Source organism: Numenius arquata, chromosome 1 (genome assembly GCF_964106895.1).
Source record: "Numenius arquata chromosome 1, bNumArq3.hap1.1, whole genome shotgun sequence".
Lineage (NCBI taxonomy): Eukaryota > Metazoa > Chordata > Aves > Charadriiformes > Scolopacidae > Numenius > Numenius arquata.
Genome location: NC_133576.1, coordinates 13,274,087 through 13,285,742, shown reverse-complemented (window position 1 = coordinate 13,285,742; position 11,656 = coordinate 13,274,087). Strand labels below are relative to the sequence as shown.

The window sequence follows — 11,656 nt, the reverse complement described above, 5'->3', positions numbered from 1 at the left end:
TTCACGGAGACCAATTAAGGCTGTCTGTTCTGAGCTCTGGCAGAGGATGTCCAGCATCAGACCCTATCAAATGATGTATTGGGTGGTTAAAAAGACCTGTGAAGCTCTAGTAGCTCCTTGCACCAGAATGGGGAGAGGGCTCTTTCACTGAATTTTTTTTTTTTTAGAGTTGGAAGGGGCCATAGAGATCATCTAGTCCAACTCCCCTGCTGAAGCAGGATTGCCCAGAGCATGTCAGAGCATGTTACTCAGGACTGCATCCAGGAGGGTCTTGAAAATCTCCAAAGAAGGGGACTCCACAACCTCCCTGGGCAGCCTGTTCCAGGGCTCTGTCACCCTCACCATGAAGAAGTTTTTTCTCGTATTTGAGTGGAACCTCCTATGTTCAAACTTGTGCCCGTTGCTCCTCGTCCTCTCACTGGCAACCACTGAAAAGAGTCTGGCTCCCTCCTCCTTCAACCCACCCTTTAGATACTTATAAGCATTGATAAGGTCTCCCCTCAGCCTTCTCTTCTCCAGGCTAAAGAGTCCCAGCTCTCACGCAGTCGTGTGGTCCCCAGTGCTGGAGATGCTTGGTGGCTCTTTCCAGCCAACAGGAAGTGCTCAAAGTCACTGATGGCTAATTTAAGCAGCTGCTTTTTAAAGACACAGTGTCTGTGGTATCCGTTCTGTGTATGCAAGCAGAGGCTGGTCTGGTGCTGTTGAAATGGCACAGTGTTTTAAGGTGAGATGGGTGTCCCCACAGGGTTCTGCATGTATGAGAGTGGCTTCCTTTTGCGTGAACTCACTTGGCTGGGGTGTGAACTAGGTGACCAGCCATTTGCAGCTTAAGTGATGTTTTCTGCCTCCTTTGCAGACCTGGGAAGGCTTTGGGATCGTTGTCTGGGTCTCGGGGCACAGCCTGCCGGAGGCACTGGAAGTGGATTGGTTCCTGGTCATGCCCGGTGGAAGGAGGGGACCCAGCCGGCAGCAGCTAAGCCGTTCAGCTTTGCCTTCTCTCCAGACGCTGGTTGGCGGGAGCTGTGGAAACGGTACTGGTTTGAGAAACAGGTGAGGAAAAAGGTAGGGTTGTTGAGACACCTGTGGCTAGGATAGTGCTAAAAGCTAGCAGCCTTGATCCATTCTGAACACTGTGCAGGAGTGTGGGTTCGTGGTTAAAGCAAGGAACTGGGAGATGGGAGCCTCGAGCCCTCTGCTGTGCCATTAGGAGATGGCTCGTCCAAGAGGGAACGTGCCCTGCATGACAAATATCTTCCAGCTTCTCTTCTCAGCTCTGCTGTGGCGTGTGCTTCCCTCTGCAGCCCCTCTCTTGACTTCAGGTATTAAAACCAGCCCTGTGGGGAGGATTGTGGAAGTGGTCCCTGCCACCCATTGCCACTCACCGTGGTTGCAACAGCCAGGGGTGAAAATCACACAGTGCTGAGTTTGTCTTTCCCCGCAGCAGATCCCAGAGCAGTGAGTCCCAGCAGATTATGAGTCCTTGTCTCTCTTGCTCTCTTGCCTGCAATACCACAGGGAGTTAGCATGACATGTCAGAGCTCAGCTGTGAATCCCCCTCCTACATGACAGAAAGGCAGGGCAGGAGGATGCCTATATTCTGTTTTAGCCCTGCTGGCTGCAGATGAAACTAATTCTCACAGTTGGCAAAGCTCATCTCCATTTTCTGGGGAAGTTGGGGGCTGAAAAAGGAACATGCAGTGACATTTAGATCTCCACATTTGGCACAAAGGCTTAAAAGGGACCAAGGTTACTTCCTTCCACACTGAAGTTATCAGACTAGACAAACTACTTGCTGCATGTTGAGACCCTGATCTACTTGGTGTACGTTCATCCTTACAGAGTAGAGAGATCCAAACCATTTATTTAGCTTTGGCCTTTAAAGACTTCTCTGGCTGCGACAGGGGAACAAGTGAGACTGTGAAGTCAGTGCCCTAGGGTTCTAGGGGAGCATCACTTATCCTGGTTTCAGTCAGACACAGCATAGTTTATGTCTGACCTTCCTCCATCAGTTTAGTCTGCTGGAGTTTTTAGTTTTCCTAGCCTCCTCTGAAGGCTAGGAAAGAGGGAAGTGTGAGAATAGTTGAGAGGTCAGCCTCTAGGAAGTGGCTGTACTCCTCCATTTCATTTTTTAGTTATCTCTACTTTCAAGAGGGAAACTGTGGACAGAATGATGATGGGCGCTTTGCAATACTGGAGAAGGAGGGTGGGTGCTACTGTAATGTCCTAGTGATGGGTGGAAGGAGCCAACATTAAGTGCTCTGGCACAGAGTCCTCAATGATTTTTTGCTTGGAGTTGCTTCCTCACTCTGTACCTCTGTTCCTCCATCTACAAGTTTACTGAAATACTGCTGGGCATGGCACAGCACCTCTGGCAGAAGAATCTGTTTTCTAGAGAAAATGCTGGATAAGGGTTTTGTCTGAGCTAAGAAGATGATGAAGCTCACCTCCAGTCTTGCACCAAAAATATGAATGCAAGACTTCTGCCATGTCTCCTCTAGCAATTCCCAGTCCCAAATTCAAAATCCCAAGCACTCCCTGTACTGGAAAATGGTAGAAGTGATGTAGAATGTTTACCAAGTGAGTGATAAATGTCTGCTTCAGGAATGGTAGCGCCATCAGCCTCTCTGCGCCTCCAATCACAGCGCTGATTACTCCAGAGCCTGTACGTCACTGCCGGATCCCTGAACTGCCATTGGATGGGAGCCTTCTCTTTGAATTCCTGTTCTTCATCTACCTGCTGGTAGCCCTCTTCATTCAGTACATCAACATCTACAAGACTGTCTGGTGGTACCCATACAATCACCCTGCTTCCTGCACCTCACTGGTGAGTTCCCCAGCAAATGCCATCGCTTGACCTTTTTCATTACACAGCTTCTTTTCATGCTTCTTCAGTCCAGGAATCACCAAGCATTTGACATTAGAGGGGTGACGGGGAGTTCACGTGCACCCCCATCAGTCAGGGCCATGTCATCCCCCATTTTGCAGGGGAGAAAATACATGGAAGGTGAGAGAGAGGTGTCAGCAGGACTCCGTCAGTCACAATTTATTGCAGTTACTTGCATGGTCTAGCTAGCCGCTAGGGTTTGAAATAGAGCTGGGACTCCAGGAGGTTGCTCTGTCTGCTGTGCCCCTTCCCCGGGGGAACAACAGAGCCTGAGATGCAAGTTTTCATTAGGATCTCACAGCAGGTCAGCAGCAGAGGATTTGGAGAGGGGGTCAGATCCTCAGCTTATGTAAACCTTCCAATCTCCTCGGTTTCAGTCTTCTTCCTGGCCCAATCAGCTGGACAACCTAGCAGTGACCTGTACCTGAGTCAGCAAACCTCATCTGAGTGAAACTAACCGCTGAAGCGGTCCTTTGGTTTATAGTGTGTCCTTGCTTCTTGGAAGCATGAGGTGGTTTCCAGCGATAGGACAAGGGGTAACGGGCACAAGCTGGAACATAGGAAGTTCCATTAAAATATGAGGAAAAACTTCTTTACAGTGAGGGTGACAGAGCACCTCACTGCTGCCAGGGAGGTCGTGGAGTCACCTTCTCTGGAGATTTTCAAGACCTGCCTTGATGCAGTCCTGAGTGATGTGCTCCAGTCAATCCTGCTTTAGCAGGGGAGTTGGACTAGATGATCTCTAGAGGTCCCTTCCAACTCTGACAATTCCGTAATTCCTTAGTTAACTATGCCGACAGGTGGTGCTGGCGTACCAGTTACCCAGCTATTCGTTTCAAGTCCACCTATGGAGTGCTGGAGACAGCTTGAAGAAAAAGCAATTCTGTTTGGGCTCCCTACCCGAAAGGATGGTCATTTGTCTGTTCCCATCATAAGTCAAGCATTCTTTTTTTACCTGAAATGTCCCTGAAGTCCCAAACAGCAGTATTCAGAGTCTGCTAACTGTTCTGGCCAGAACACATATGATGCCTTCACTGGAAAATTGTAAGTGGTCCAAGAGCTGTATCTCATTTGACACAGCCAAAGCCAACATTAAACTCCTAATTCAGGTCTATCATCCGTGAAGATGACATTTCTCAGATCAGCTTGATTATCAGGGAGCACTGATCACTACAGAGCATTTCTGAGACCAAGAGCCAAAGTGAGCTGGCATGCTCATTCTGTACTCTCGGCTGCCCTTGCTCTGGTTGCTCAGTGGCTTTTCCCGGGAGAACTTGTAACCTGTTCTCCATAGTACGTAGGATCCTGGTCCTAGATGTCCCTTTGACTCCCAGAATACCTGCCTGAAGGGTGGGTTTGTTTTGTTTTCACTGGAAATCTCTCCATGGGAAGGAACCTCCGTGTGGGGGAAGATCTTGCTTCTGGAGACATTCCTGTGTTACTGATGTTTATCCCCTTTCTCTCATTCTTAATAGAGAGATTTGGGGAATACTTACAGAAGGTCCTAATGTGCTCTCAGCAGACAGATTTCGAGTCCCACCCCAGCTGGGTGGTTTCAGAGTCCCTTCCCCTGGTGAAGACATTTTTTCTTTCCTCCTTCAGAATTTTCACCTCATTGACTACCACCTGGCGGCATTCATCACAGTGATGCTGGCGCGGAGGCTGGTGTGGGCCCTCATCTCTGAGGTAACATTCCCACTGTTCCCTCTCCTGTCTGTGGTACTGATTGCAGAGCGTGAACATCCATGGCCTGAGAAAGTTCTGCGAGTTGGAGAGCTGGAGGGTTTCTTCCCCCAGAACAATCCTGGGCGTGAAGGACTAAGATTTTTGGGGATGCCTGTCTGCCTTGGAGCTTTTGTCCTTGAGCCCCCTCATTGTCCCTGCAGCATTGGGTAGCTCTGTTGCCTCTGCAGCTATAAGGAGATTAAATGGTCCCCCTTGCTTCTTTATCCCTGCAGGTGCAATACCGTACCTCACTATCTATCTCGTGCCAGTGAAGTGGCTGAGAGAATTGGAAGCAGAAAGGTGAATAGTGAGGTTAGCCAAGACTGGAAAAATGAACAGGAGATCAGAGGGGAAAGGTCAGGAGGAGGATGTCTGAGTAACTTTAAATGGAATAGGAATAGCTGGCAGAACTGCTTTTCCAGGTCCTGGTTACTCAGTAACTCTGAGGACTCTGGTTGTGTCACCTCAGATTTTGAGACCCTCTCTGTGTTTGTGAGAGCAGAACCAGGACACATGCATGTTTGAGAAAGGTCAGTTTGAGGGAAATGCAAGTTCTGTCCACTGAAACTGTTAATGCAACTCCAGACCAAGCAACTAAGCAGTAAGTTTAAAAATAAATAAATAGATAAAAAAACTCTTAATGTCCTGTTGAACAGGTGAATGGAGAAGATGGGATCTCAAAAGTTCTCTTTCCATCTCTGATTCCTGCCATTTACATTTATGTTCCCATCCTCTGTAAAACCTCCCATAGACTGAAATTTCTGCATTGAAACCTTCCATGCAAATTCTTGTGCATCCATCTATTGGTTCTAATCCCTAAGAATCTTTTCATATTTCAATTTGCCTTCTCCCCTTTGGAAACTGGAACAAACTTTTTTGCTCTCCTTTTGAAAGTGGTGCCTCTTCACTAGACTGTAGCCTGTACAACCAGTAGAAATGGAAACCTAGTGGAAATCTAGTTTTCAGATTGCCGTGGTGCACCATCTTCTCTTCCCTCAGCTGAGAATTGTGACATTCCAGTTCTTTAGGAAAAGTAATGCTGAGACCTGATCATTCTGAAGGAAAGAGCAAGAGGAAATGTGTTTCAGGTTATCCTGGACTATCATCAGAGCAATAAGTAACTTGTGCAAATATATTTTATACTTTGCAGCTCTGAATTTTTTTTTTTAAGGTCCTATTTTAGTCATGCCCTACAACTTACGCTTATTGAATCTTTTGGGTTCTACCAAACATGAATAAAATCAAAGGAGTTCATGTTTGTAGGAGAGAGTCAGTCTCCTGGGAGGAAGAGGGCAACCATCCTTCTTACAGTGCCTCCTGGCACCCCTCTCCCTGCTCCTCTTCCAGGGGCACCCGCTGTGCTCCTATTCTAGCACTGGTGTTAGAGGGTTGTTGAGTGTTTCTTCTCTGTTTGCAGGCCTCTCAGGTGGGTGCAACATCAGCGATTCACTACATGGTGCGCCTGGTGCTGCTCACCCTCTGTGGGTGGGTGCTCTGCTGGACTTTGGTCAACCTCTTCCGCAGCCACTCTGTTCTCAACCTTCTCTTCCTGGGCTACCCGTGAGTGAAACCACCTTGTACCTTCAGGGTGGGGGGACCATAGCCACTTGGGGGTGGCATGAGCCACCATGGGATGCGAAGCTGTTGGCTGTAATCTGTCTCTTCGTTTTATGATTAAAGGGGAAGTAGGAAGGGCTGAGGGATGATGCAAAGAGGTGGTGCTGGGCTGATGATGCAAATTGCCTCAGTATGCTGTTTGCATGAGGGGCCTTTACTGCAATTGAAGACTGAGCCATTGAGATCATTGGTTCCACAAATGGGAATTAAAGAAGCTTCTCTGCACAGTTGCTGAAGCTGTAGCCTCTAGCTTTTTATGGGGGAGTTGTCCAATAGCTTCTGGAGTGAAGGTTCCTATGTGGTGTCCCACGCATTAGGGCCAACACCCATTGAGGTACCCCCTGCTTTGTGTTGAAATGGCCATCATTTCAGCCCTTTTTTTTTCTTTCTTTCCCTGCAGATTTGGTGTCTATGTTCCTCTGTGCTGCTTCCACCAGGACAGCAGAGCACAGCCCCTACCTGCAGACTGTGGTTACTTGGTACAGGACCAGATGGTGGATGATGGGTCTTCAGCTGTCAGCAGCCTGGTCAAACCCAAAGATTTCCTCTCGCTTCTGTGGGAATCCCTGAGAGAACAGTTCAATAATCCTACGTCTATCCCCACCCACAGCTGCCCCCTCTCCCCAGATCTCATCCGCAATGAAGTGGAGTGCCTAAAAGCAGATTTCAACCGCAGGATCAAGGAAGTTCTCTTCAACTCTCTCTTCAGTGCCTACTATGTGGCATTCCTGCCACTATGTTTTGTGAAGGTAGCTTTTGTCTGGCTCTCTCCGTGCCCCTGCCCGCCGTCTCCTTCTGAATGTTGCGTGAATTGCTGCCAGGCCGGATTCCTGGTTAATTCCCCTTTTCTCTGTCTCCCCTTTGGCAGCCCGGATAGCGGAGCATGGCTGCATCCGGAGTGCACTAGTACTGTTCCTGGTTGGCGGATAGGTATTGCCATAAATGTGATGCACCTCTAGTCCCATCAACCCCACTTACTAACTCCCCTTCTCCCACCCACCCCTTGTACTAGGCAGATGGATAGCTGTGTTCTTCCTAGAAAAGGGAACCTGTCGTTACCTGTCTCAGATCCAACATCCTGGCTTTCAAGTGCTTGGATCAGAGGCTTTGATGTTCAGCCTGTTGGAAAACAAAGCCAACTAGGATGCTTGGCAAGCTAAATCCAAGAATCTCTTGTCAATGTGGGGGCTGTATTTTTTTTAATCTGTCTTTTTCCTAACTTGAATGAGCTCCAGTTGGTGTAGTGAAATGGGCAGGGCTTCACAATCCATGTAGCAGTCTTGGTGCAATTGGTGCTCCTGGGGTAGTTCTGTGGCAAGCAAACCCCCTTGTTATCTGCTGCTGGAGGAGGAGCTGTACCAGCTGCAGCATCATCCCCCTGCCCTTTCTCCTTCAGGTCAAGGAGAAGGGAATCTTGAGTGTTTCCTAAGCTGTAACCCTCTGAAATCACTGGTCCAAAAGCGCATGCCTGTGATGTGTGGTGTGGGTCTGCTGGATGCACATGCAGTATGTCCCTTGTCATTGCCTCCTCTGCTTTGTGGCAGCGGTGCCAAGTTCTTGTCTGGTCTCTTTGCAGAGCACCCAGTACTACGACATGCGCTGGTCCTGTGAGCATCTCATCATGGTGTGGATCAATGCCTTTGTCATGCTCACCACGCAGCTGCTGCCTCCCAAGTACTGTGACCTGCTCCACAGATCAGCTGCCCACCTCGGCAAGTGGCAGAAACTAGAACATGGTTCCTACAGCAATGCTCCACAGCATATGTGAGTGTGGGGAAGAGGAGGGGTTGGCATGCCCAGCAAGGGGCTGAGAAGACGTTCTAGTAGATAAGCAAGTATCGGCAATGCTTATTTACTGAGGAAGCTTCCCCATTCACCATAGTGCCAGGGGTCACAGGTGCAACTCTGCTGGTCTTTCTGTTCCCTAGCAATAGAGATATCTGCTCTAGAGAGCTGTAGTCACTGCTGGTTCCTTCCCAGAAACAAATGCTGAGATCTTCTCAGCCACTGGAGAATTAGCTTGTGCAGGGGCAGGGGGTGTTGCAGGGGGCTAAATTCTTGCACTGGGAGCCATTTGTTCACATTCCTCGGTCAGAGTCCATCTGGTGGGCTTGTGATCACCTCTCTGTGCTCTTCCAGTGGGAGCTAGGACATGTCCTGGTAGTAGGGGCTTTGGTATTTTTCAAGGTGCAGTCCATTCCTGTGAACCCATGTTCAGGGTGTTGGGAGCACGGATGGTAACGCTCTGGCATTCTTTCCCCGCAGCTGGTCAGAAAACACAATATGGCCACAAGGAGTTCTGGTGCGACGTAGCCGATGCCTGTATAAAGCAGTTGGGCCTTACAACGTAGCAGTGCCTTCAGATGTGTCCCACGCCCGCTTTTATGCAAGTATCTCTTTTCTTTCTTGACATGTTATGATGGTGGGAGGAAGGAGAGGCTCAAACCTGGGCTGTTCAGCAGCCTGTTGCTGCCAAACAAAATACCTGTTCTCAGCAGAGGGGCTTTCCCGTTGCAGTACTGCAGTGATGTCTGGGCAAGATGGAAGTCATAGCTGCCTTACGAGTGCTTTCTCATGATGGTGACACAGCTCTCCCATCAGGCAGTGCCATATTCTTAAGAGGGTTCTAGTTAACATCTTCCAGGGAAATAGGTTATTTCACCTGTCCTCCCCTGCTTGAATAAAATGACACTTCCACATGCTTCAGTTTTTGTGCTGCTTTCCCTAAGTAGCAGCTAGCAGCGACTGGAGTACAACAAACATTTCCTCTGCCCAGCACAGTAGTCGTTAGCTCAGTGGTACCCAACGGCATTACACACGTACCCCTCCCCACTTTAACACTCCAACAAATTGTAGAAATCTGTCCTTTTTAACTGTTTCCCTGCAGTTCCTTTTTCATCGTCCATTACGGCTGCTCAACCTGCTGATTCTTATCGAAGGCAGTGTGGTCTGCTACCAGCTCTACTCACTGCTGCGCTCAGAGAAGTGGAACCATACCCTCTCCATGGCCCTGATCCTTTTCTGCAATTATTATGTCTTATTTAAGCTCCTCCGGGACCGGATAGTATTAGGCAGGGCATATTCCTACCCACTTAACAACTATGGACTGAAGGCACACTAGGCCGGCCAAACGTGTACCCCTTCTCTTTCCCTTCCCACGGGGCAGGGAGGGAACCTCAGAAAAAAAAAAATATTTTCGTACAGTTCTATTTTTTTCTTGCGGCGTTTATAAATATTTAAAATATTTTATATTTTGTATACTATTGTTTTTGTGGGGCGGGAAGGGAACCAGTGGCAATTAAATGTCGCTTTATAAACAAGGTGTTATTTTATATATATATAAAAAAAAAAATCAGTGTGTATATACCGTATATCTATACCCATACATATATCTATGTGAAGCAACAGGATTGTGTGTGTGGTCACTGTGTCTGCTTTGCTCACACAACTGCCTTGCTATTGCACATACTCTGGGGATAGAACTGCTGTTAATTAGGAACTGGTCTGCTGTAGAACTTGGATAAGCTAACAGCCAGAGGAAGAAAGGAAACACAAGGGGCTTTTCACCAGTATGAGTAAAGTTTATCTTGGTAACCCTCAGTACCAGGGAAGTCTTGCACTGGAAATGTGCACTGATGTGATACCAGTTTAGGGAAAAGGAGGAAGCAGTGTGCAGAAAGACAGCTGCTGTCAGTAAAAGCTCTCAGTTCTTTCTTCTTCCCACTGTTAGCAGGATGCAAGTATTTTAACAGACTCTTTATTTTATCTTCTCTCTCTTCTCCTAGCAAGTTGAGCTCCCTCACTCTGCCCAGAGAATGAACTGAATATTGAAATAATCATTTTAGGGTAGTGTGTCATTCAGGAAGGGATTTGAAATAAATAGCTTGATCTAACAGGATGGTAATTCAGTATTTTAAACATCCATGTCTAATCCCTTGAGTAATATCACTAAAATAGGGAATATTCAGCCATTTCCTTCAAGCAGTAATGTTCCTGGCAGAAATTTATTCTTGTCAAACGCCCATCAACTCCCTTATTGCTCTACAATGCATTTCAGCAGTATTTCAACCTAAGGTATGTTTAATAACTTATCATTAATAATAGAGGAAATACTTTGCTTTTAAGTGGTTCTTCATAAAGCTGAACTATACTAGAATCTAGTGAAAAAATTATTGTGGCAGTATCACCTGGAGGAACTGAAGACAGTATCAGCCATATAATTAATTTAACTGTGGATGCTGGTGACAGCTGATGGTAGCTGATGTTTTAAATCAGGTAATTAAGGAGGAGAGGGCAATGCAATGTTCTTCCATGCAGATGCCATCTGACTTAACTTTAGTCATTAGTAAAGTGCTAGCTCTAGTTTAAAGAGTGGATATATATGGGGAAAAAAAAACCAAACTGTACTGAGTTTGGGAGAAACTGCAACTACTTTCTGTTCCTTCTTTCCTTCCAAGCTAAGTAAGAATATGGTGATCTTCTCTGTTCCTGGCCGTAGGACAGCTGCTCCAGCAGCCTGATCGCAAGCCCAGGATACCTGATGAGGTAGGCAACAGGAGTTGCTTCTGAGCATTACTCAAGATAATCCAAAACAAGCACAGATGCTTAGCTTTGGTAACTTGTAGGCCTTTTCTTATCTTTCATGTGGCCCTAGTGCTGCTGGCAGGACACAGGTCATTGGGAGTTTACAGTCTGGGGCCTTCCAATGAAACACAGTACTGTGGCTTAGAGCCGTATCATGCTTTATGTAGTATAGCCTCATCTTTAAACCATAAAGCCTTAATTCTACCTTGATTACCTCAGGGAGTACATTTGGGATAAGAGGGGGTTGGCTTCTTATCAGGCTCTTTGCTGCACATGGCTTCAATTCTTGCAGTAGCTCAGCAGCGTCATGTCCATGTCACCTGTTTGTAATAGCTGGCTCAGCAGTATTTCACAGCTGTGAAGCGGTATTTCACAGCATTACTAAGTAGTTTGTTCCACTTGGACACCTAAATGATAGTAGGCTTATGCTCAAGCAACCACTGGGAGAAAATAATCTCTCCAAGGTGTAGCTTGGGAAATAGCGATGTGCAACAGAAAGCCTGAACCAGGGCTTCGGGTCACAGAGTCGATAAGGGTTCATGCTCTGCTTTTTCCTCCCCCTGCATGTAAGGCTGAAGGTAGGCAGGACTGTTCACGTAGTGAACACACCCATACTTTGTGCCACAGTTAAGAGTGACCTTACACTGTTCGCAGCATAAGGGACAGAAGCACAGTGACACTCCCATAGCGATAGGCTTTGTTTTGCTCTGAGGGACTAAGTAAGGGGGCACAACACATGCTACCTAATTGCAGGTGTGTTAAGGTCCTCCTCGTTCCAGGGGAGCTAGACGTTATTTCTCAAGGGAAGCTGCCTCTTCCCCTCAAAACGGTACCTTTGTTATATCC

At 47.4% G+C, this 11,656-nt stretch overlaps 1 protein-coding gene across 1 annotated transcript; it reads left to right on the top strand.

The window, feature by feature from the left end:
* The first annotated feature begins 856 nt into the window (after positions 1–856).
* Positions 857–9,563, top strand: TMEM39A (transmembrane protein 39A). Its single transcript, XM_074147859.1, has 8 exons — positions 857–1,050; positions 2,602–2,824; positions 4,487–4,570; positions 6,027–6,169; positions 6,627–6,975; positions 7,803–7,990; positions 8,492–8,612; positions 9,114–9,563. The coding sequence occupies exons 1-8, from the start codon at positions 938–940 to the stop codon at positions 9,345–9,347; spliced, it is 1,455 nt and encodes a 484-aa protein (XP_074003960.1). The 5' UTR covers positions 857–937; the 3' UTR covers positions 9,348–9,563.
* Positions 9,564–11,656: the final 2,093 nt, after the last annotated feature.

Excerpts from the sequence above, each read along its gene's own strand:
- TMEM39A (XM_074147859.1), top strand. The coding sequence starts at position 938 with ATGCCCGGTGGAAGGAGGGGACCCAGCCGGCAGCAGCTAAGCCGTTCA. Across the intron at positions 1,051-2,601 it reads GGTACTGGTTTGAGAAACAG|GAATGGTAGCGCCATCAGCC; the intron begins GTGAGGAAAAAG and ends TGTCTGCTTCAG. Across the intron at positions 2,825-4,486 it reads CTGCTTCCTGCACCTCACTG|AATTTTCACCTCATTGACTA; the intron begins GTGAGTTCCCCA and ends TTCCTCCTTCAG.